This window comes from Centroberyx affinis, unplaced genomic scaffold, assembly GCF_046629955.1.
Source record: "Centroberyx affinis isolate AG114_WGS23_722 - 3 ecotype Tasmania unplaced genomic scaffold, CSIRO-AGI_Caff_v1 ptg002538l_1, whole genome shotgun sequence".
Lineage (NCBI taxonomy): Eukaryota > Metazoa > Chordata > Actinopteri > Beryciformes > Berycidae > Centroberyx > Centroberyx affinis.
The window spans coordinates 16,873-42,907 of NW_027280755.1; the positions used below are offsets into that span (position 1 = coordinate 16,873).

The 26,035-nt window shown below is 41.9% G+C and overlaps 1 protein-coding gene across 1 annotated transcript in view; it reads left to right on the forward strand.

Annotated features, from left to right (window-relative positions):
* Nucleotides 1-26,035, forward strand: part of LOC139656790 (carabin-like) — a 57,245-nt gene that overhangs the window by 16,203 nt on the left and 15,007 nt on the right. Inside the window, exons 6-8 of the mRNA XM_071534412.1 lie at nucleotides 16,258-16,362; nucleotides 18,382-18,572; nucleotides 22,309-22,436. Coding sequence (XP_071390513.1) covers nucleotides 16,258-16,362; nucleotides 18,382-18,572; nucleotides 22,309-22,436 — 424 coding nt within the window. The remainder of the gene's footprint in view (nucleotides 1-16,257; nucleotides 16,363-18,381; nucleotides 18,573-22,308; nucleotides 22,437-26,035) is intronic.

Genomic DNA, 26,035 nt, shown 5'->3' on the forward strand with positions numbered 1-26,035 from the left:
CACTTCTCGTGAGTAGGGGCCCTAACATCGACCTCACACCGTCTCGTCATCTAATTTGGACAAGCCTCAGCCTTGGCCACTTAGCACACCAGAGACTCTATCACAGAACCCTCTCTCCAACCATTGCATCAGTTAGAGTTACTTGGTCAGGCCTACAGCATAAAGACCACGGTTACAACAATTTTTTCTTTTTCTGTAGTAGAGGGAATTCTCTGAAGTCGTTTTCACAGTAATATATCATGAAGAAAATCCTTTAATTCTCATCTGTAACTCCTATCATTGGTCCTACTGTGTAACCAACTCCTACTAAACCAGAGCGGTGTTAGAAGACAATGCATCTACTCGCATGTCTCCCATATTCTTGCGTCTCCTACGAAAGAGAGGTTTCACAGTATGAGCCAATTTGTAAGGTCCGTCAATGTCTATGGGAACAAACAATATATTCCCCTCGCTCACCCTTCCTCTCTAATCCCTATGGGACAGTGAAGTTTGTGCAATATCCACCCAAGTCTATGAGGGCAATTGAGTTATTTCACTCACCTTTCTGTTTAACTCCTATGGGACAGAGGGGTCATGACTTCAGCCTGTTTGCGCGGTATCCACCAAAGACTATAAATAAGGATGACCTAGATATTTCACCGAGCTCTTTTGTTCAACTCCAAGTTGACTAGAGGGTTGCAGGGAATGGGCAGACGTCCTGGAGGCTTGTCTGCCTGCTAAAGTGGACTGAGAACTAGTAATAGTTTATTTGTGTTTATGTCTAACTGTCATTTTCAAGCAAACTTTTGAAATGTCCCAAAAAGTAAAATGCAAATTGCAATGCGATCAATTTATTATATTTGCAAATTATTATTGTTCTTTGATGTCAGGTAATGTTGGTCGTATTTCATGTTGTCCGATGGCAGTATTGATTCTTTGGTTCCACATGTCGATACACCATTATTTATTCAGTAAATGCAGTTCCATCACTGTTTATCGCCCGACAGTTTTTGTGATATTGAGGAAATTGTAGTCCAGTTTGCCTTTTCCTGCAGCTGTTGTAATTTGATGCATCATATATTCACATAGAAACCCAGCTATTGATATTTTTGGTCTTGGCAGCCTTGTGCTTGTACACTGCTAGTCTTCAATATGTCAAGTTTAGTATACACAGCTGACTTCATGCTGATGTTTTTCATGATGATGCTTTGTTAAGCGTTATAAAGAGGTTTGTTGTGTATGTTAGGGGTTGTCAGAAAGTAATTGCATAGGTCATTTGCATCCCACTTGCTCTCTGTATTTCTACAGGGAAAAAGTAAGAGAACAACAGTCTGTGCGTTCCCAACTCCCCTCGTTAAATTAGAACAAGGCAGCCACTGATGGGTATTGTGCTTGTTTGCACATGGTCCCTAATTAGGCAGATACAATTATGAGAAGAATTAATTACTTGTGATTTTTTTTCATAGACTTTTTAGACATGGGATTAGAGGCCGCAGGTAGGAAAGGGAGAGGAGATGAGAGGGTAAGAAGAGAAAAACTAATCTTTTTAAAGGAAAAGAAAGGAAAGTAGTTCAGTCTTGGCTCGGATCCCGCCGAGCGCCTGAATACTTACCTCCAGTGTTGTACCCTGAAGGTTTTCCTGTGTGCCTGTGTGTGTGTGTGTGTGTGTGTCTGTGTGTGTCTGTGTCTGTGTGTGTGCACGCATCCCTCGCCCTGTAGGTTTTCCTGCACTACCCTATCCTCCTTTTGCCTCATTCTGCTATTATAACCCTGTGGAGCCCCTGTGGTTACCCTGGAGTGTGTGTGTTTGTCTATAATGGAAGTAAAAAGAGAAACTGTGTGTGTGCGTGTGAGAGAGAGAAACATTGTGCATGCTTATGTGTTTGTGCATGTGAATCAAGCAGCTTTGTGTGTGTGTGTGTGTGTGTGCGCGTTCTGAACTAGAACTCAGCTCCCAAATTCAAGCAGGGGAGCGGAGATCTTAATAATTAATAGATTTTCTTAATAATGTTTACTTCCGTTGAAATCTAGGGCATAATTTGTTAAAGAGGTTATGAAGATCTGCATACATTTAAATTTGGGTCGTCCTTTTCCTGCCGAACGAGACGGAAAGCGCCTTCCTTCCTGCAGAGGAGTCAGGAGTGGGTTGGTCTTTTTGTCAAGAGATGGCAAGACTGAACGTTTCTGAACTGGAAGACGGATTTGTCAGATATATATATTGATATGTATACTGCATATTTTCACTATTTTTAAACATTTTGTGTCATTCCTGCTTTGTCACCATTCAGAAATTCAAGACGGACACTCTTCTCTTTTCTTTTAGTTTTGTTCTTTATTTATGCTACCAAAGGTTTTTGGCTACATGGACTAATACAGGACTCAAATGGGGAAGCACATAGAGGGACAAAAACTATGCTCAAGTTGATTTAAAGTGTATTTAGAGCCAGCACAGAAGATAGTGTAAACACAGCCGACATTTCCCAGACCTTTCCTCAGGATGTGCTGGTTTTGTCCCATTTGAGTGTCTGGCGTTACTGCTTCCTAGTGGGAATGCAATGTAAAAATGACCATACATACTTCCTGTATTTGTATTGAATATGCATTGCATTTAGACTTTGTTGTTAATCTGGCCAAGTTCATCTTCTCTCATCCTCTCACTCATCTCAGAAAGAAAAAATATCGAGTGAGAGAGGAGAAGAAGAGTGAGAGAGAGAGAGAAGCCACAGTCTGATGTTGATCCTCTTATGGATCCATGGAGACTCATTTGACATTGAGGGAGGAGATGAGCAGTTAGACCGCTTCTTATTCTCCTGTATGGCTTCTAATCTAGCAAGCTCTGGCCATACTTTAGATACTTACACTGGCATGAAAGCAGAGACACACACACACTCACAAATAACAGGTACACATGCACATACACTTTTAGCAGATAGACCCATATTCACTCGCATAAGGGCAAATGCAGTGGCAGATGTTTGCATACACACCCACCCTCTCACACACACACACACACACACAGAGTAATTGGAGGGCTTTTCAGAACGAAGGGGAGATCAGAGAGGCACAGAACTGACTTCGCTCTCCTGTGTTTTGCCATCACCATAAACTGACAGAGAAATAAATATTAAAATGGTAAAGAGTTTAAATTAGAGGCCCCAGACTCCCTGTTTAGATTGCTCGTCATTCTAGTTTTGACAGCTGTAATTACAGCTTGGAGAGTGGAGATATGGCTATTTTAGCTTCTTTCTTCTCCTCTCCCCTCTCTCTCTCTCTCTCTCTTTCTCCCTTCAGTTTTCCTTGCTCCCTCTCTTTCTCTCTCTCCCTTTTTGCCGTAAGGATATTAACACTGCCTCTATGCCAACATCCCATCCTACCCTCTCCTGTCTCATCTGTCTACCTCCTCCTTATTGCTCAGTGCCCAAACCCTACCTACCCCGGCCTCTGGAGTCCTTGTCGGACCTTTGCCCCCGGCGGGGTTGAACTCTGACCTTGCAGTAGGCCTTAAGGCGCATTAAGAGGCAGGCTCTGAATGACAGGGTGTGGTGGGGGGTCAAAACTCACAGGTCACCGGGGATCAGGGGCGAACAGGCCCACTCCCTCCCATTATGCCCTCTCCCTATTGCACCAGCTCTTCCCTCCCCCCTTTTCTCCTTCTCTCTGCCGTTATCCCTTCTTTACTCTTTGCTTGCGTCTCTCCCTCCCTTCTACCCGTCCTCTACTCTTATTTGGGATGCACCCATCATGTTTTTTGGGGCTGCTGCTTTTTCTTGGCTCCCTTTTTTGCTTCCTCAATCCCTGCTCCCTTTGCAGCCCCTTTCATACTCTCCCTCCCTTCCCTGTCCTCTGCCTTGCCTTCCTCCTCTCAGTTTGTTTTTTCTCCCTCCCTTCCTGCTTCTTCCCACACTCCCTCCCTCCCTCCCTCCCCTCTCTATTCTCCCTGCCATGCCCTGCAGTGTCCCCCCCCTCTCTTAAGCCATTGACGTGCCAACACACTGAAGAGACTTTTCATTTCTTGGACCTTTGTGTGCGTGTGCGTGTGTGTGTATGTGTGCGCGTGTGTGTGTGAATGCATCTGTGCATATGTGTGTTCCTACTAAATGCTTGTGTGTGTATGCATTTATGTATGTATGTATGTATGTATGTATGTATGGTTGTTGACTGCTGCATGTTTTCCCCGACCACCGATTAATACCACACTCCTCGGGGAGCTTTCCCTGTCTGTCAGCCTGACTCACACAAGCGCACACACAAAAACAAACAGCGAGAATAATGTAGCTGCTGCCAGTTGATCTGATTAATGAGACGACAGACAATCTGCAAGATGAGATGTTGATCCCCCTGGGTACTGAAGTATTACAACAAACCCCAAGTGTGGTGAGAAGTATGAGTGTGGGCGTTTGTGTGTGTACCAAACTGTCTGACCGTGCGTGTGTGGGTCTACTTCCTTTGAAGGACTACCCAAGGACATATTATTGGATATTTGCTAGGGGATTGAACAGGATATGTTTGAATACTGTAACATCATAATGAGCGATGATTGATTGCCATTGTGAGCTGAACATCCTTTGGCCTAGACTAATTACCAAGCTGTTTACAATAACTAAAGTGATTTAGGGCTAAACCTAGCTGGATTTAGCCTTTTCTTTTTTCTTTTTTTTCATTTTACTTTGAAACAGTGAAAAGATTCTATCAGGTAGACATGGGGTTGAAGGTCACATTTAATCGCGTCATTTTATCTTAAGGAGTCATGGTACAGTGGTATGGGTTCGGGTTCTCACATTAGAACTCGATTCCCATCTGTGTGATTGCGTTACAGGCTGCTATAGAAGAGCTACTTGTGTGTGTGTGTGTGTGTGTGTGTGTTTCAGTCACCCCCCAGCTGCAGTTCACCTGAGGGCCAGGACTACAATTACCTGCTAATAGGTGGCTAGAGCCCTCTAGAAGGAGGGTAACTAGTGATTGGAGTGTGAGTTCAGATCTCCAGATTAGTGGTCACACCTGTCGCTGTCGCACAGCCTACATTCTGCATTCGTCTGTGAACACACACACACATTTGCGCTTTATTTTGCTTATGGGGTCAATTTCTTACATGCATTCCATTTTCTTAGATTACTATACATTGAAGTTGATAGAACATCACAGACCGGCTGGTTTAGTAAACATGAGCATGCTTTGCTGTATTTCTGGGTATTGAAGTTCTAATTTTCCAGTTACCTCTTATTGGTATTTGTATCTTCAGTTCCCGAACCTTATCCCTTGCCACTTCATGCCCAACAGTAAACCTTACTGTAACCCTAAGCTTAACCTCACAGTGTTTCTAAGACTATTAACCTCTTTTCCTAATGAGGTCCAGAAAATTGTCTTTACAAGTTACTACTTTTCCAGGTCCAACACACTGTAAATTACACATACAAATACATGCACACACATGAACACAGCTGTGTGATGCCCCCACTACCACAGCTCATCTGACCGCCCTTAGTTGGGGAGGAGCAGGAAGCAGCAGAGGTAGAGAGGGGAAGGCAGGTGCTTGGGATGGGTACAATTGCTGGGTCTTCTTTCCTTTGGTGTTGACACGGCCAATCAGTGGCCCCAAATAACAAGGGCCCAAGTTCATGGTATAGTGGGTCAATTGATCATGTTCGCTGGCCTGCACAAGTACCACCAAAGCCTTTTTTTTAAGCCAGGAAAAACTATGCAACATTAATTTTATTGTACCTGCAGGGAAATTTATCTTAGACCTAACAGCTGCAGCCCCAAGAACAGAACATGAAAACACTGCATGAAAACTGCAACAAAGAGCAGCCTAGGATAGAAATATTCTGCATCCATCATCATGGGATAAAAAACACATCATATATTCAGTTCATTAGTTGGACACATCATACATACATTAACAATCAGTCAATTTCATTTGACATTAAGGTGAACTCCCCCTTGTATAATCTTCCACAATCCCCATCAGAATTGAACTTTGAAACAATAGTGTCCCAAACACGCCCTAAAGGCTTGAACTTGTTCAAGTGCTTCAGTCTAGCTTTAAAGAAAGCCTGTTGGCCTGCAGTTATCAAGCTGTGTCAGCTTGTGTACTGACAGCACACAAGCAGCATCTTGCTGTGTAGGCCACAGTTTTCCTTTTCTGAACTGTGGTGATTATATTTTTAGGGTTTGATTTAAGTGGGGTTTATCCCCAAAGACTTGTAAACATTGATAGTTAGATGGAGGGATGGAGAGGAGGGATGACTAATCCCTCGTTCTTAATCGGCAGATGACTGGAATGGATCTAGCTGGGGGGAGGAGGGAGTTCCGTCTTAAGGAATATTGGAAGTGACGCAACATGTAAGATATGATTTTGTAACTGTCTAAACGGTATATGAGAAATTTATATAATTCAAAGTAATTTGGATCAGGACTTGGATTATTTCAGTAGGAAGTAGGAGCAGACTGCTATTATGTAGAAGTAAAGAGCATGTGTTCAAAATGCTTTTGCAAGTGCTTCCAAAAGCCCATTACAGACAGATGTTCTCAGGCAGTGTAGATGGATGTGTAGACATTGGCTCACTCTGTCATACACACACACACATTTGAAGGGCTTTGAGAAAAATCTCCCTGATGTTAACTGCTCAACATCTCAAAAGCACAATTAAATCATCTAATGTTACTTTTTTGTTAGCAGTAATGAGTTTTTCTTTCATACTATCAGTCATTTTGTAAAAGTATGTCCCATATTTTTTCAATTGTGGATATATTTGTAAGGGAAACTGATGGGTAGGCTGGACATTTCACATTCTAAATGCCCAGTGTGGAAATAGTAAATTGGTGAAATCCACGACTTTCCACTGTGTACTACTATCTAATAAAACAGAAATTTAGCTGTTAAATCTTAAAAGTGTGGTGAAGTGTTGTGTGAGTTCATTCAGTCCAGGTATAATGCGACTTCATTCACCAATGTAATACCCTTTATTCAACTTGGCCATCTTAACAATATTGTCCACTTTGCCACATTTACCAACCCCCATCAATACTGAAGACAATATTTCTCATCTATATTACCCCGAAAAGTTATGTTTATTACCACCTGGAATCATAGGAAAGGGCCATTTCTTGTTTTGGCTGTTGCTTCGTTTTAGAAATTCTTGTGTTCCACTGTGCAAAAGATTGCTTTGACATTTTATCATATTTCCCTTTTGTCTGTATTTCAATTTTCTCCAGTTCATTTTTTCAATCAGTTATTTTTCTTTTGAATATGGCCCAAGTATTCCTTACGATCTTCTCACAAAAATATTTTTTAATATTTGATCCCGAAGTGTTGGATGTTAAGTTGGTCTTAAATTCAACACCATGTACCATTTAAAGGTCTTAAAAAGTCTTAAATTTGGCTTTTTGAAACCTGCTGATACCCTGCTGCTAAACATTGTTCTCTCTATCAGTTGACCCAGCATGTTCCTGTTTAATCCTTGGCTCTTTGTTTTGTGTGTGCGTGTGTTTGTGCGTGTGTGTGTGTGTGTGCATGTGCACTCCTTGGCCCCGTTCCTGGCAGTGCTGTGTTCTGGTACGTTTAGTTTCTCTAACCTCTTTATCTGTTTTCCTCCCTCTGTTGACCTCTCACCTTTCTCTGAGCTGACTTCTAACCTTCTCCTACTCTGACTATATACTTAGACACACACAAACACACATGCACACATGCACTGAGAACCTTAACTTAGTTTACTTTACAACTATTAAAAGTCATTATACAAAATACCTATGCTATAAACTTTCACAAGTCTTAGCCTTAAATTCAAAATCCACTTATAAACAGCATTTCCATATCCATCCCTATGTTCTCAAACAGTTTCAAGTGATATTTATAAGCACAAATTACTCCCTTCTAAAGCTAACATTGAGATTTAGATACTTGAAAATTTATGATGCATGTAGAAACCAGAAAACCAAGACTCTAACCTATAATTGCATCATGAGACAATTTCTGACTTTCATGAGCAATCATGAGATGTTTGTTTGAGCTTTTCCACTCAAACCGCATTAAATAGAAATGTTAACAGGTTTGAACCAAAAATGTTTCCATTTCCCCAGAAAATCACCCCCCGGGCATAATGTCACAAAAAATCCTTTGACCCTGGAATGATCATGTAAGAGAGAGGTTTTAGGAAAAAATAAGAGCAAAGGAGAGGGGTAGAAGAGTCTTTTTTCCCCTTGTGAATTCTGTTTTAGAGTGGATTTTGCCTTTAAATGAACCATGGCTACTGTCTGCCTTCATTATTCTCCTCCTCCTTCCTCTTTTCTCGTCTCCCTCCTACTGTCTCCTGATCTTCTTTTTCCTCTTTTCTGTCTCCAAGCTTCCTGCCTCTTGTCACAATAAATAAATAAATTATGGCGTCATGGTGGCTAAGGTGCATGCAATTTACTCCCGATGCCACGGGTTTGAAAATGTCCCTCAACCTTTGCTGCATGCCTTCACCTCTATTGTACTGTCTCTGTCTCACTCACATTTGATGGGTTTCATTTCAAAATGGTTTGCATCCATTTAGGTAGGAAAGAAGCTAGCTGATGTTTGGTATTCTAAATGCCGGGCGGCGGGCACAGAGAGTGTAAATTGCTCGAGGCAAAACCTCTGACTCTCCCTTGTGTACTATCCAATAAAGTAAAAATTCAAACGTTAAATCTTTAAAAGAAAGAAAACATGTAGTAAGCTGTTCAGCTCATTCAGATCAGGTACTATATGCAGGTTCATTCACCAGTGTAATACCCCTTATTTAACTCGTCCCCTGTGACTTAGGGGGAATCAGAGGAGAGCTGCACAGGACTTTGAACTAGGAACATCTTTGATGTTTGTGATGAGCTAGACGGATAAAACGACTGCACCTCCACTCCCGTTGCTGATGTGTGTGTGTGTGCGTGTGTGCATGTGTATGTGGATAAACCTTGTTAAGCCCCTTTGAATAAGGGACAAATACCACTTGTGTTTTTTTTCTGTTGTTAATTCAGCTTCAACACCCAGTCTTAGTAAAGTCATTATGTTGTTTTTGCTCCTGACACTAACTTAAAGAAATACACCACTTTTTGGGAGATTGGCCCTTTGGTCAACTTAGCCGTTCAGTGATGAGAACATAAACACCAAAATCATCCATTTGTCCTAGTAGATCATTGGCTCTGGTGCTGCATGCTAACACTTTAGCTACACTATGTGAAGTGATTGTAGGCAACTAGCATCATCTCAAAAGTGAGAAAATGAGAACTTGTAGCAGCTCTAAAGCTAAATGGTTAAGTAATCGTAATTGATATGCCCTGAAGTGCGGCAGTCTTTTGTAGGAGATTGGTAAAACTTGCATAATATGATCCAAAAATAAAGCTGGCTACATCAATTATATTGAGTTAATGACATTTTCATTTTTACCTCCAGCAAGTTTTTATTACTAAAAGTAAATTGGCCCGTCCCTTTAAAGCCCCAGTGTAAAATTTCCTAGGCCGTATAAATTAAAGTTGAATTCATTCGCAAGAAGTGTGTTTTCATCTTTTTAACTTAAATGTAGGCATTACCATTATAAACAAATTGTAATGTAAAAATCCGGTTCAGCTGTCACATATTGTCAGTCCTGGTTCAAAGATTCATTGAGTCAATTTGAGACCAAAAAAAGGTCTAAATTTAAATATAAAGCCAGTAGTGTGAAACAAAGTGTGTAACATTTGTTCAGTAATTTATTCCTGCTGTAGCACTAATTGATTCATAGTATGGTTATGTCTTTATTTGCCATTTATATTAAATTGTTGATGGATACTACCAAATACTATGTAATACACAGCAGAACATACAGAGTAATACTGGTTGCAACCCGTCGTGTGTGTATATGTACACGCACACGTGAATATGTACGTGTATGTTCGTATGGTTTTATGTGCATGTGTGGGTTGGTGTGCACACATTTGTGGGTATGTGATATATGTGCATTCATGTGTGCTTCCATTTGTGTGTGTGTGTGTGTGTGTGGGCGGGTGTCATTATCTCGCTGAGGGCAGCCCTGCTAATCTATGTTGTTTCTTTTTGCCAAGTTATCAGCCTCTTCATCTCCCAATACACAACACATCTGGGTATTATACTGGCTCCCTTTCTTCCTCTCCTGTCACGTACCACTTTCTTTCCTTCTCCTCTCTCCCTCCCTTCTTTTACCTCCTCCTCTCTCCTTCTGCCTTTCTACCTTTCTCCTTTTCCTCTCTCTTCACTCTCCCTCCCTCTCTGTCTGTCTCTCTCTCTCTGCCCACTCTCTGTACCCAGTAGTAAAAGGCTAAGCAGACCTTTTTGTTGTGTGACCAGCCAATAAGCAGAGGAAGGATATGGGACTGGAGGTTGATCAGAGTCCCGTCCAGTAGGCTAAAATAACAAGGACAGGACCAGCCTCTCACTATCACCCATTGTTCTGTGATGTGGACCAGCCAGGAGATTGTTATGTCTCTGCTTCGAGACAAGAGAGCATCGCTTTTCAAACAAATAACCAACCATCTGCTCATGTAGAATTGAAGTTTTATCACATAGAATTAGAGGGGATAGAGGCATTGATGTTGGGGTGGTGAATGGGCATATACTGTATATTTGCCTTCATCTCCGACAACCCAGGTTCAGTGCAAATGCAAAGAAGAGGCAAAGAAGTGTTCTACTTTGAGTGAAGGTTTCATTTTCAGCAAAAGTTTTTCTTATTTCCACCAAGACCAAAACCTTTACCCTAACCTTAACCAAATCATTCTAGTTGCCTGACCTTAAAGCTACTACCAGTAGAATTTAAAACTTGATGACTTTTGCAACCCCTGTAGTGTTTTACGCCAGCTGTCGCAAAGACAACCTGCCACTTGACCTGTTTTTTTTTGCGCAATGACAATGAAACAATTTGTCTTACAAGCTGCTATGATCAGACAACTAACCTGCCGGAGCAGGTTGCCATAGCAATATAGTACAGTGGATCTTTTCTCCTTGACAATACAATGAGAGATTCGAGTGCTTGATACGTACATGACAGTGCTGTTATTAGCTGTTATAGTTCAATTATTTGAATTATGCCAAGTTTGGTTTTCAGTTTTGTTTGCTGAAATTTGTTTGCAGAAGACAACTATTCACCACATCTAGGTAAGAATATATATAATAACAGCTGACAGCCGGCTAAGCTCATAATGTTATGGTTGAACTATGCGACAAAAGCACTAATGTTAGCAGCTAACGTTAGCTGGAAATGTGTTACTGTCATCAAATAAAAGGTGAGAGAGTGATCTTCACAATACTGACTTTGTTTTAATGATGTGACATGGTAGCTAAAGGTTTCAGTTAAACCTATAATCAGAAAGGGGCTGCAATCATCCATCATAGCATTTTGTGATGTAATAATGTAATTTTTAAATAAATTCACAGGCACAGAGTAAAATAATCGAAACCCAAAAATCTAAATTATTTTCAATAACCGAACCGAACCCTGTTCACAAGTCCACAGGTAAGTCTTTACTATAGTAACTCATTATCTCTACTTCAGTGTTGCCAAATGTTTGGTTTTGCCCTCCCTCCATAAGCTAGCAAATGAGATTTCCTAAGGGGCCCAAGGGAAGTAATCTCATAGAAAAGCTTTTCTGCTGTGTGTAGTGTGAAGTTTGGCCCGGCTTGCCACTGTCTGATCTGTGTGTTTTGTCCTTGGAGAGTGTCAGTGACGGTGATGTTCTCCATGCTGATGTCTGTCCAGTACAATGTGTTTGCTGTCCATCAACTGCACTTTACCCCAGAAAATGTCCATCTCGTTGTATAATTCATACAGACGGCCCAAAGTCTGAAATGAACTGTCCTCTACACTCTAGGAAAAGTAGGGGCGGGAGTATGTATTTATACTTTCAGCCTTAGGGTGCAGTCGCACCGGCAGTTTGGTTTTTTTCTGGTCTGAACCATAGTGGAATTTTACTTTGTTGCATTTTTATGTTTGGTTCATTTAGGTCCACACTGCCCAGATAGAAGCAACGTCACATAAACGCACAAATAAGGGGAGGGGGGTGTTCAGATAAACTGCTCCAAACATGCTTGGTGTGAATGCGCCCCAACTCCTGCTGTCTCTTTGCTGCTGGCTGTGTGTACATGTGGTGTTATAAGAGTGAAATCTGCCAATTTCTCTCTGCCTTTCTCTTCCCCTTCTTTATTCCCTCCCTGTTGAGATGTTCTCTCTGTCCTTTAGTCAGTGTTACTCTGTACTTTTTTCTCCCCCCCAACATAATTGATCAGCACTTCAAAGCTGCCATTGAGCAGTGTCAGTGAGCTCCGGGGCTGTAGGATCTGCTGAGTCCAGCCTTACATTAGAGCTTACTCAATGCCAGCTACAGGTGTGCCGCTCTGCTGACTCCCAAAGGACAGCAGGCGCTTCAAACGCACCAAAACACAACCTTCAAAAAGGCTGCGTGTCATCAGCATTAATTCCTGGACACTGAGGAATCAGCAGAGCACTGTCATCCGAAACTTCAACTTTGAGAGAGAGAGAGTGTTTGTGTGTGTGTGTGTGTGTGTGTGTTTCTGTCCCGGCAGTAAAACACACGCTGTCATTCAGACCTTCTCATTATATCCCTGAGTCATAGAGAAAACCCCGGAGCTGAGCTCACTGACGCTGACACATTCTCAGCTCTTTATGTGTGTGTGTGTTGTGATTTTGACTCTGTTTCAATTCAATAGCTCTATATTACTGTGTTTGTGTTTCGTCATTTGTTTTTATAAATGTGTGTGTGTGTGTGTGTGTGTGTGTGTGTGTGTTTGTCTTAGAACAGCCCTTGGGGCCAACAGGAGCTCTCTCCATAATGACAGGGTGAAGTTTAACTGTCTGACACCAACCAGACCCTGACCTTCTCTGCACTTTGCGTAAATGTGCGTGTGAGCATGTGTATGTATGTGTGAGTGAAAGATACACATACTGTTAGTCCATGTGTTTGCATTGTTGTGTGTGTTGACATGTATGCCTGGTTTGTTTGAGTCTGTGTGGTTCAGTAAGTTAACATTTGCCTGGCCCTGACCTAATTCTTCAGCTCTGCATCCACAAAGGACCACCTGCAACAAAGCTCTAGGCCTTTGCTATTTCTCACATAACATATTTATGAGCTATAGTCTATTTTGATATAACTGTTATGTAACTAACAGACAGCACTGGATGGCTCTGTGCTCGACTGTCCGTTAGTGTCCTGTAGAAACCTCAATCTCGGGGTTTGAGGAAAACTGATTGGATTTTCCACTGGCACCCATGTGTTTGACATTTTATCTTGTTTTTTCAGTTGTCTGAGTTTATCGCAGACAAACTGAAACATTTTAAGCCAATGAAATTAAATAATGAGATAATTGCATGAAGATGAAGCTGCTTTAAACTGTTGCCACTTGCCTATATTTAGGAGATGAGACTACTTCAGGATATTGAGTCTCATCCACAGTTGCCCTCTGAAATGGTCCATGAAATGTGTTTTATTGTCAATAGCTTTGCCAACTAAGACTGAAGGCAGTCTCAGCCCTGTCATTACTGTATTAGGATAGTGCCGTGTGTGTGTGTGTGTTAGCATCTGTCATTATAGCATTAGTCTTGAGAGGGTAAACCTCTATTTTGGCATCAGCTGTTTAAAGTGATTGGCTGAGGCTCTTTGGTAGACTTATTTGATTGTCTGACAGCTGTCAGAGGTAAGCCTGTGATATGTTGCTCTGTTAATATTTCCAAACACAGCATTATGACTAAAGCTCTACTACCAGCTATTTTTAGCTATTTGGCCTATAATTATTTTAAAATGATTATTTCTTGGCCTTTCCACTTCAGTAAAGCAGCGGTTCAGTCTTCAGACTTGAGCGAGACAGAAAAGCAATGCTCCAACAACTTGTGTTTGTTTGGAAATGTCACGTAAAGGCTTGTGTGATCATGATGAATTAACCTGGAGGACATTTTTGCGTCATCCTGAGCCAATTTTGTTGAATTTTAATCAGTTGAACCTGTTCGTTTTATATGACCCACGGTCTCTTCACATTTGAGACGTTTGACGTCTCAGACTGCACCTGTCTCCCCTCCGAAGGAGACCAGTGTGTCATGGCAAACCAGTTGAGAATCATGAGGCAGCAAACTTTGGAGCGTAGCAGGAGAGATGACAAAGAGAGAGAGCAACAGCAAATGACGAGACAACAGCTGTTCGCCTCAGCCCAAATTAATGGTGTGAAGAGTTGATGTCATGAGCTTCCAGGATAGCCCTTAGCTTATTATTGATAATAAGCGTTTGGCTTGCATATAGGGCTGGATTCATGGAAATGGATAAAGAGAAATAATGGAATTTTAAATGAAACTGTCTATTAATAAATTGGACTTTATAGCTGTGAATCCTGACTTTTCATACATTTTTACGAATGATATGGATATAGATATCAGTTGGAGACATATATATAGATATCAACTGGAGACACAGCATTCTTGCGCAGTGTTTTTCCCCAGAGCTTTCTGGAAAGGTTTCTGAAACAGAAGTTGGACCATATGATAGTGAAACTGTGACTTCTTCCCAATACAAATGAAATTCTTTTCTCCAGGGTGGCCCACCCAGCAGAGGGCCGGTGCTGAGTCCCAGCAATAAAACACACACTGTCATTCAGACCTTCTCATTACAAGCCTGAGTCATACAGGAACCCGGAGCTGAGCTCACCAGCGCTGATGCATCCACAGTGTGTGTGTGCGTGTGCATGTCTGAGTGTTTTGGCTCTGTGAAAACATCTGTACAGTACATTAGTACATCTGTGCCATTTTCTGTGCATGTAAGCGCATGTATGTTTTGTACATACTATGTAGTAGTGGCATCACAGCATCTTGATCCATCAATTCAACCATAGAGAACCACAAAGACATTGACAATTTAGTTGGCAAATGGAAGCCATCTATAAATAAAGATGTATGGTAGTTGTCTGGCCTTTTTAGCTCATGAGAAAATAGTGAAATTGCTAAATGAGGTTTGACTTCTTGACCTGTGCAAAGACAACAGTGGCGAGCAGACGGATCTCCAAGGCTTTACTAATTTTCAATCTTGTCTTCATATATTTAAAAAACGGGACAAGCTAATGGCACGATCTCATGCAGTTTGTCTCCGGGTGGCTAACGGGAGACATGCCGCTACACGTCGGTGTTTTGAAGTTGGCTGTTCGCTGTGGATGGGAACCTCTCCTAACCCACGTCTGACAGTGATTGAGATAGATCGGCGGGAGGGAGGGAGGGAGGGAGAGAGAAAGAGAGATGAGGCACAGGGAGAGAGCCATGGGCTATAGGAGGGGGAGAGGGTGTGTCTGGGAAATGGAGTTGTTTTAACATCAAAGATTACCCAGGACACTGCCAAGACCTCGCATTAGGCCGGGGGGACACTGCACTTTATCATTGACTCTTCCTGTTTGGCAAAAGCCTTATCCTCGACGTTCGTGTTAAAACACTGATAATACACTGTTACAAATTATAAGTCAACATCACCCCAACCCTCCTACACGACGCTCACACACACACTAGCTTACGCACACCCCACTCCTAGTCTCTGGCCTAGTTGAAGGTTAAATTATGTTAACAACTGGTTGTTACAACAATTTCAGTTGTAGTTAAGAAAAAAAATCATATCTTGTAATAGGTATCTATTAAAGAAGTCCTTTTAACTTTGATCTTTCTTGCATTAGTATTGTAAGTGTATTTTCCCACCAATTCATCTTGGTGCATCACTGCAGCTTGAATGTAAAAAGTGGCATCTTAGCAATAGCTATATGGATTTTAGACATACCTATCTGTATGTATGTTTGTGTTCCTATTTTCAAACAATTGCGCTTGCACATTTTAGGTGCTTGGAAGGTATGCATGATTGGAGTGAGTGAAACTACGTTGACTTTAACTAAGTGTAACTAAGAGAATCGCTCAACAAAATATTTAATTCATGTGTTGATGTAGCTGCTATAGTTAGGAAAATCATCAAGCTACTTCTTGGTATGTGGTTGTACAGCACACCAGCCTCCAGTTGGTTGATGCTTGTTTGACTTCTACTCTGCTGCCTGGTGTAGGCGTGCACACTGTATTTTCCTCATTGGGCTCTGCATTACCTAAACAGTGCATACCTTAATTCTCCACATAGCGAACAAATCCACAAATGCACAAGATTTGTCAAAACTGAACAAAAAGAAGAAAATAAAAGAAAATGCAAGAACGCACACACAGAGCCTGGTTCTTATATAGTTGCTCCTCCTGAGCACCTACTAACCACAAATTAAATTTGTGATGGTCTTTTCTGCAGAACAGTGTGAAGGGCAGAAGGAGCCACTGCCCAGCCAAGTGACAGAGGGGAAAGAGAAAGAAAATGTCTCAGCACCTTCAGAGGAGGAAAAGAAGCCCGAGAAGGGTGAGTGTGTGTATCTTGTGTGTCTTGTGTGTGCATATGCATTTTGTGTACCATGTAAGTCTAACCAACAAGTCTAGACCTCTCACATCCATATATCTGAGCCTGACTGCTTAATGCAGGAACCACATAATGCAGGAAAATGTGTCAGTGGTACTAAATCACTAGAAATTCAAAAGGTTCAAGTGAGGTTGTCATTAATGAAAGCTGAACTTGACTCTCCAACAAGAAAAAGCCTGCCTAATGGTCCCATTAAATCACATTTCTGTTACAGGAACAATCCTTGGTAGTATTTTAGCTAAAATGCTCGTCACTGGCCAACTTAGCCTGGAAGCATGTCCAATTTTGCTACTAAATCACTCCTCAACAGACTTGTACCTTCTGCAATGTTGCCCCAAGTCAAAGCAAAGGCACTCTTTGGCAGAATAAAAGACGGCCAATTGACATGACATGGCAGATATAGGTTAACTTTTTCAGTGTTGCTTCAGCCTGAAGGTTCATGAAAGCCACCCCATTGCCAAATTTGAATTTACTGATCGCAAAAAAGAAAGCATGTCCCGTAGTACTATATATTTAACCTGTATATTTAATCAGTTAAGAACAGATTCCTATTTATACGACAGCTTCTGATTTAGCCTTGGTTTGGTTGTTCCAGACATATTTACAAGGTCTGGACAAAATTCCACACTGCTTTCTTAGACTTTTTCGCTGAGCTTTTGGATCTTCAACAATTTTCTCTGATATAATGGTGTTTGGGTGTTAAATTAGTTTAAAAATGTGAAGCAAATTTGTCAGGTTCTCCAACAAGACAGTATCTGTCTTAATAGTGGTACCGACTACAGTCGGTATTATCTGTGGTAATCTGAAGCACTTAAAAATTCTCTTGCTTCATTTGCAGTGTATTTAGCACAAGGTCTCTGTTAGTTTGATATGCTAATAGTTTTGAAACATAGCAAATACATCAAGGTAGTTATATTCCAATGAGCTGGTATCTTAATATCATGGCATGGAATGCCGCTGTTCACATCTTCCTTGGCAAAACATTGCTCCAGGACATTATGTCAACACAGCATTTTTGAGTAAAAAATCAACAAATGAACAAATAAATGAATAGACTGCATCACCTTTCTAAATGATATAATAAAGTGATTCTCACGAGAAAAAGAAAATAAATTGTACTGTGATCACCAGGAGATGACAGCAAAGGTTTTCATGCTAAATCACTGTTTGATTTAGATTTTTGTCCTGTTATTGAGATGACAAAGCAAGATATTCAGCTTATCTCTCTTTCAATACACAACACATGGTAAATATTACCACTCTCTCACTCACCCTGTGTTCAAACCTGAGTTTAGGCACCAATGTTCGTGTTGTGTGTGTCCGTGAGTGTATGCATGTGTGTGCTTGCACACAAACATGTGGACAGTGCACTGTATAAGTACGCCTTTGTATTCACAGCTTGCCTAAGCAGGCAGATTCTGCCCCCTGAGTAAATATGGTGAGCCACTGATAACATTCATTTGTGTAGAACAAGGACACATTCACACACCAACACATACACACACACACTGTTCAGTAGGGGTATGTCTGTAGCAGAATGATAACTCATTTTGTTACATTAACATGCACCACATATCATGATATGGTTAACTAACTAGACCATCAAGGCTGGTACCTGAACAGCTCCAAAGTCCCTCAATTCAGATGAAAACTTGTTTTGCTGATGCACTTCAGAGCTACTGCAGTTGATGGGAATAACATCTTGATTCCTGAGAGCAAAAGTAAACACACTATCTTATCCGTTTCAGGCTGTGCTAAAGACTGTACCTTTTTGCATAGATACAAGGGATTTGGGGGAATATATCACACTGCTACCAATTCAGTGCAGGACTTTGTGTTACCACTGGAGACTGAGCTCAGTAACGGTTGCTTGGGCACAGGATTTGTAAATTATATTCTAAAGACCATTCCATTCCATTTTGATAAAGGGAGGATTTAAGATGCTAATTGTCTTCCCCTCAGACTCCGTTACCGGGGCTAAAAGTGTGCTGGCCCGGGTGCTGCGTCTGGCCCAGCGGTACCTTTTGGATCCAGTGGGTCGACAGCGGGTCGAGGAGAAGGGTTCGCAAACACAGGCCAGGCCCAGACAGAGCAGCCCTGCACCTGGACGATTCTTCAAGAGCCGGACCTCTGCTTCACTCACACAAGCTCAGGTAGCCTAAGCCTTGATTGGTTAGTACAGTGCTAACTATGTTATGAGACCCCCTCCTAATGCCTATAGTCATTATCCCTGCAGCCTGTTTCTGTCTCAGCTTTTGTGAAGTAGAACTAAACACCATATTGTAACACATTTTTTAAAATGACTGGTTGCCAGACCATCCCTTGTGCTGTCTAATGGCTGAAAAGAAATCATTCTCCAAACAATTCTTCCCAGGGATGCAGCAAACTTCTTCTACAATAGCTGTTTAAGTTTATGTCAGTATATGGCAGCCACAGCAGGAAGTATTATTAATACAGTATTTAGCGTGGTGATATACTACGTCTTCATTTGACATTTCTGTTTGATCTCTGCTCTAATTAGCTAGCTTACTCCTCTCTATTGTGAAAATGTTTATTGTTTGTGTCCATTACAGGCCACCGTAGCTCAAGCTGACAGGAGGGGTGGGGTGGCTGTGCCAGAGACTTATCTAGGAGAGAAGTTGTATTGATGTTGTTGTAATTCCCACTGGTCGCTGATAGACATCGATAAAGGTCAGATTACTAAATGCCCCTTCCATTTCTAACTTTAAATAAAGCAGTTCATTTCTTCTTCTTTTGTAAAATGTTTTAGATATTGTTAATTTCTCTTATGCCGCTGCTGCAATGTCTACTTCCTAAACAGCACCCTTGTATTGCAGAGCAGAGTTTGATCCAGGTCTCAACCCAAATCTTGACCAGGGTCCTTTTGCGGTTTTGTAGTATACCCATGTATTTCCTGGGTTACTAATCCAGTCTGAAAGGGCTATAAGAGTCCCCATCTTTTCCACTGGCACACATCTGGTTTTTTACAGTATGATCAGGTCAGCTATTAGGATATATTACATTGCTGAGGGTATTCTGCAGATATACACAGTTTCAGTCAATTCAAATCAAATTAATAGCCTAGTAGGTTAGATTATAGCACAGAGCAGCATGTGACGGAACTTGTCAGAATGGCTTTTATGCTTTGTCAAGCCCCAGATTCACATTTGAATAATCTATCCTCACCCAGGGACCCAGTCTAATGGAAACATGCTAGTATTCTTGACATGTGGGAATCCAAGAGAACCAGGCCTATGAACCAGTTTGAATGCTAACCCATAGTTAAAGAAATCATTCTGTATGCAGTGCAATCAGTATGCGTTCTGACAATCTGCTCTGTATTCTGCGGCCTTTCTCCTCCACTGCACTCCACAGGGACGTTCATCTCTCCTCCCTGCCATCTGGAGACATTCTCCAACTCTCTCTCTTCAACAGTTCAGAGTTTTCTTAAGCTATTAGAGGAATCGGGATCCACCGAGAGCCAACAGCCTGAAAGCCTTTAACAAAGGGCCAAGTGTCTGACCAGCCGAGTTTCAACAGCCCCATTTAGATGCCAAATCCTTCTGCTAAAACCAGAGCGGGCAGCAAGGCTCACTAAGCTGGCATCTGATGTAAAGCACTTTTGACACAACGGAGCTTATCTCTCCTCGTACTATGTTGAGTGTTAATAATATTTTGTAACAAGGTTTCTTTGAATTTCTGACCTGAAGTGCTTGTGTTCTCATTGTCAGCACAGTGCCAGTTACTTTAGTAGGCAGAGGTCAATTGGACTGGATTGAATGGGAATGGTGGACTATAGCATGGTGACTGTAGATTTTAAGCAAAATACAAGTACATGTAACCAGTGGAGTCCAACAATTCCATCAAATTAGTATTAGTAGGATAAACATAGTGTTCAGAGTGTCCAGTAACATGCCTTTTGAATAGCAGTTTATTCTAGTTGTGTGAAGAGTTTGGTGAATGAGTAACCAGCCTGGTACGGTTCAGCTGTGTCCTGCCTGCTCCATTTGAGTACAGCAATGCAGTCATCCCCATCATATTCAGCAGCACAGGTCAGTTACCTAAGGTAAAATATATAGGCCAGCACCATCAAAGGCCTACATAATAGATATAGTCCATCCAGGTGCATCGTAGTACTCCAGTAGTCAAACAATAACTCAGAAATATTAGATGGAAATGCTTTACTACTTACCCTACTTATTCTAGTTCAGTGGCCACCACAGTGCAATCCTATTTTGTTAGGTCCAGCTCAGTTCAGTTCTGTGAAGCAGCATTGTGAGACCATGGCCCTGCACACAGTGGCTTCACAGTGTTAAGCTACAGTATCACAGGAATTTAAGCTTTAATGTGACCTTTGTGTTTCACACATGCGTGGCTCTGATTGCCCTCTGGGGATCACCTGCCTTTCTCCACTGCTTTAGAAATAGGCCACACGTTTGTTAATGTTATTATTATTATTGGTAGTACATAAGAATGAGGAAAGAGCATGAGATGGGCTAGAAGGAAAAGCAGAAAGAGGGGATAGAGAGCCAAGCAGTGTGTGAGAGCGGCAGAAGAGAGATGAAGAACACGAGAACAGGAAGAGAGAGGTAAAATGAAAGTGAACAGCAGAGGTTGAGAGAACAGACGTGCAGCAGAGAGCTATAATAAAGTAAGTGACATGGGAGAGCAAGACTAGGATTTGGCTAATTCTGTTGGGTAACTCTTAGGGGAGTTTAATTGGCATGTTTTCTCACACCGTCACTCAGGATTACAGTAGAGTCTGGAAATGTGGCTAAAGTATTTCACAGTTTAGAAATATAGCGTTAACACCTATTTCAACACCCATTCTAACACCAACTCCGACCTATTATTAGAATTAGGAGTAGAATTTCACCTTCTTTCTGACAAGCTTGCTTCCTCTGTTGAATGCTGCAGAATTTCAGCGCTCAAATGTGTTTCTCCTGTGGCTTTAGGACAGTTCAGATTTGATTAGAGAAGAATCACTATTGTCCCCTCAAGTCAGAAATGAGAGGAAAGAGTTTGTCCCACCTCACCGTCTATTAGATCACATTGATGTGCGGCTCCAGAGTGTCAATTAGAAATGATTTGTGACTTGGGGGGGGAATTTTTCTTGGGATAGGGATACATATTCTGGCATCTTGTCTCAATGACTAGAGCATGCAAAGCTTGACAGCCCTCGAGGATGGGCTTTGGGAAAAGAAGGTGCCCCCTCCTCCTCTTTCTTCCTCTCCCCCCTTGTCACGCCCTTTCACTCGTCTTTCCTTCCATCTACCTCTCATGCCTCCCCCACCTTTTGCCCAAATCCCTCCTCACTCTTCCTCTCCCTCTCCATCACTTTTTACTCCCCTTGTCCCATTTTCTTGCACTCCTCCCCGTCTTCTTCCATTCCATAATCCCTATTTATCTCCCTACCTGCTTCCCCGCTCCACTCCACCCTTCGACCTCAATTCGTAACCCCTCATCTCTTGCTCCCTCTCTCTCTCCTTCCATCTCCCTCACGTTCTCATCCACTCCGTCCCAATACTCTTTCCTCACTTTTCACCCTCCTTCCTGCTATCTCATCCATTCCTCCCTTCCATCCCAATACTCCTTCCCTCATCCTCTCTCGAAATTCAGTTATTTTTCAAGTGATTGGGTGCTTTACTCTTATGACAGAGGGATTACATACATTGCCAAAGCAGAGGGTGGATATTATTCTTCATGCAGTATTGTTGCTCATTTTCCTATTGACCAGGCCATGTCCACTAACACACATCATCAACGATTTTCCCGGCTTTCTGTCATGGTGGTCAAATATCCTGCCACTCTCTGTTTAGGGTCAAACACAAATGTCTCTCTCTTTCCTCATTCCCTCTCCCCCGCCTTCCCTTTCGTTTCCTCCCTCAGATCAGAACCAGGAGGCGGAGCCAGCAGAGGGGCGGGTCCCACCAGCCAGTAGTGCGAGGGGCCAGCGGTGACGTCATCGTGGCCCCCAGTGCTGTGACAGATACAGATGGTGGTGTTCAAGAAGACAGGTGAGGTCAAAGGTCAAACGTCACCCATGTTAGATGAGGCACATTGTCTACAGCAGTACAGCAAATATACAGTATTTGGAAGATGTATAGTTTTTCACAACACTCTGATATTCCTCTAATTTGTTATACGTATATTGTAGATATATTTATATTTTTATAATTTTCTGTTATTTTCTTCTGCATTTATGTCCCAGTTTTACTGCTACTACTGCTTTTCTCACTTGCATGCATACATATGTTCTAGTGTTGAAATTATCAGTTAAGTGTTTACATAACCCTCATTTGCTCTATTCTTATGTTTATTCTATGTTTTTTCCTTCCCTCCCTTTATCTTGCTCTTTCCCAACCCTCCTCTCCTCCTTCCCCAACTCTTTGTGGTAACACAATATGTCTTCCTCCATTTTTTACCCGTCCTCTCTTCCTTCTCATTCTCCCTTTCTCTCTCTTCTTTCGCTTTTCACCGTTTACACCCCTCCTCTGTGACTTCAGTTTCAGTGTCACTTTATGTCAAATTATGAATTTGTCTCTCTTCAGCCTCATCTTTTTCCATAGATTAGGGATCACAGTGCCCCCATATTCTATCTCTCTCTCTCTCTCTCTCTCTCTCGTCTGTCTCTTCTTATCCTTGTTTCTAGCTCAAACGAGCAGCACCAAACCCATTTTATTGGAGCGTGGATTCCCAGAGTCAGTCGATCCCTTAGCATTTCCCCTACAGCAGTTCAGGGTGTCGGTTACCGTTGATGTGTGTGTAATTCAATAACAAATTGGAATCTATCTGAGGTTATTGTTCTGTCCCAAGGGTTTCTATCACTCAACAGTCTCCTGAGCATCAGCTCCTCTGTTAGAGCTTGACAAGTTTTTATGGCTAGATGTGCGTACACACACTTCTAAGAACATACACATCATAAATTTATTGGGTTTGATTCACTAATCTTCTCTTTCACCTCCTAGCCTATTGGAGATTTTCCCATACATACTTGCAAGTGGGTACGCACACCCTCACACAAATGAGTTTGCACATGCATATAGCAATTTTCAATTTAAAACTCACAACACACACGCAGTCGAGCATGCATGTACAAAAGGCATCTTCTCTCTCTCACAAGAACACTCAGAAGTGCCTGTATGTGCTTGTTTATTGTCATGTGAATGTGTACAGTAGCGTACTGTATGCGCAGCTTAAGGAACATACAGACACTTTGTCACTCTGCATGTGTGTGAGAGAACTGTTTGCATCATTTTTCAAATTCAATTATATACCCATAGAAAGCACTGCTATTCCATGGTATTACTTCATCAAAACATTTCAAGTTGTCTCTTTGTAAACGAGTTAGCCTTCCAACAGCACTTAGAATTACACAATAGTGTAATCTAATCCTCTGAATGTAATATTGCTTTTTCCTTGACAGACAGGCACGCTGCTGGTAACAAAAGGCTGTCACACTTCTGCACACACTTCTGCACACACATGCACTTGTGTGCCTGTGTGTACGTGCGCACGCTTGCTTGCATGCTTCCAAATGTATATGTGTGTGTGTGTGTGTGTGTGTGTTTCAAGCATACTTGTCATTCCTCACAGCTCTAGCCTTCTTGTCAAGTCGTTGAGGTCACTCCAACAAGACTGCAGGTCACCGGGGGTCATCAGGGGTCAATGAAAGGATTATTGTAATTGGATGGCAGATTAGTGGTTAAGGATGGGATTGGACAATGCTCCCAGCCAGGTGTTGAAAACACACGTCAGCTTAACAAGACTAAAACACACCGAGGCTGTCGACAAGGCAAAGGGATGGAGAGGGGGAACACGAGAGGACAGGAAGATTTTAGAGTAAAAAAGAGAGAGAGACAAAGTTTTATTTGATTCAATTGATCCCTCTGCTGAAGACGCTAGAACCAAACCAGACACACTTCCCATCTGAATAATCTCTGTTTTTGGCTGAGAAGGCTTCACGCCTACTTCAGCTGTAATCATAAGTGATTTCAGGTTAGTCTGTGAGTCTCTGTCTTACTAGAGGCGGTTGAAGGAGCTGAAAATGGACTTGAAGCCATTTCACACCATCACGATGTGAAATGGGATTGTTCAAATACAAAGACAATAAGGAAAATCCCCTGCCGACTACACTTCACAGTCACTGCAGAATTTTACATAAATTATGCCTGTTCCAGATTTTTTTTTTTTTTAATCACTGCACAAAGTTTCAGTGTGCCAGTGTGCAGTCGTGAAGAATGCACCAAGTCAGTTTTTTTATATTATGGCTCATGAAATCTTGTCCTTGGTGTGAACAGGCTTTAAACCACTGAGTTGGTCAGCATTGTACTGCAAACAGGCATAGGGAGGATTCATGTTTGCTATAGATACATCTTGTGATTGGAACATGGAATATGCCAACAGAAAGCAGGAGTTATAGAGTGCCTGCCTTCGCAAACTTCAAAGACCAAACACTGTCTTCCTCCTGCTCTGTTGAGGACTAATGGCCCTCAGGTCATATCAGGCTTGTATGAGACAGGCCTGCTGTGGAGGGGTCAAAGTTCAGGGTTTGGTGCCCTCATGCAGCCCTAAGGGTCAGACTGCTAGAATACCACGGTCACTTGACGTTATACCATGACCACGTGACATGTCTCTTACTGTACGGCGTGCTCCAAGAATCTTGGCTATCTCTCTCTCGTTCTCTCAGGAATCCTGTCAGGAATATTGTCAGACATGTTGAATTTGGGAAGATTCCAACCGAGCAGACATGAAGAGCGCTACGGGACGGGAACATTCAAACAATAGCAGGAATGCTCCGCGTTCCATTGTGGCATTTGTCTCTCTCAGGAATCCCCCTGCCTGCACAAAATACACACCCTTATGTTATGTTATGGCGTCCTGTAGCCTGTCTCAGCAGGTTTGTGTGCACTGTATACATTTGAGTTGATACATTATATCTTGGTTTCTTAAAACTGCAGGTCAGGATCCAAAATGTGTCATGGGACGTTCTTTATGGCCGGTCAATACTGGAGTTTTCATAAACCAGAGTCCGAGGTTCATCTTTATTTCAGAGTGAAAAACTACATTTGTCTTTTGTGTCCTACTCCCAGATTTAAGATTATAAACTCGGCCATTATCGCTGTTGTCATCTGAAAACTGTAACTCCCAGTCATAATCACCATGTCATATAAAAACATGGAACCTTCCTCCCACTCCCCACCCTCCCAAACCATTCCTCAACGCCAGCCCCACCCCAACCCCAAAGCCTCCAAATAAGCTACAATTGCTAAGAAAGTGTGCCAATACAAAGGCTTACTGTAAAAGATACATTTTGTGGATAAAAAAGAGACATGGGCACAACCACAGACACGCACAAAAAAAAGACATTTGAATTTTTTTTAAAGAAAAGTGAAATTTTTGTTGTGTGCTTTTGCAGTTTGGTTTTTACTTGCCTACTCATTTCAAGTGTTTATGCTGCTTGGTCTTTAATTAAATGATTCCTCTTGGTTGCTGTGTTTGTAAACAGCTCCTGTGCCTTCCTGCCAGAATTCTAATTTGTGGGAGCCTGCAGTACGTTGCAGTTTTATGACTGTCAGTGTAACACACAGCAGAACAGTGTTTGATCCTAGTGCAG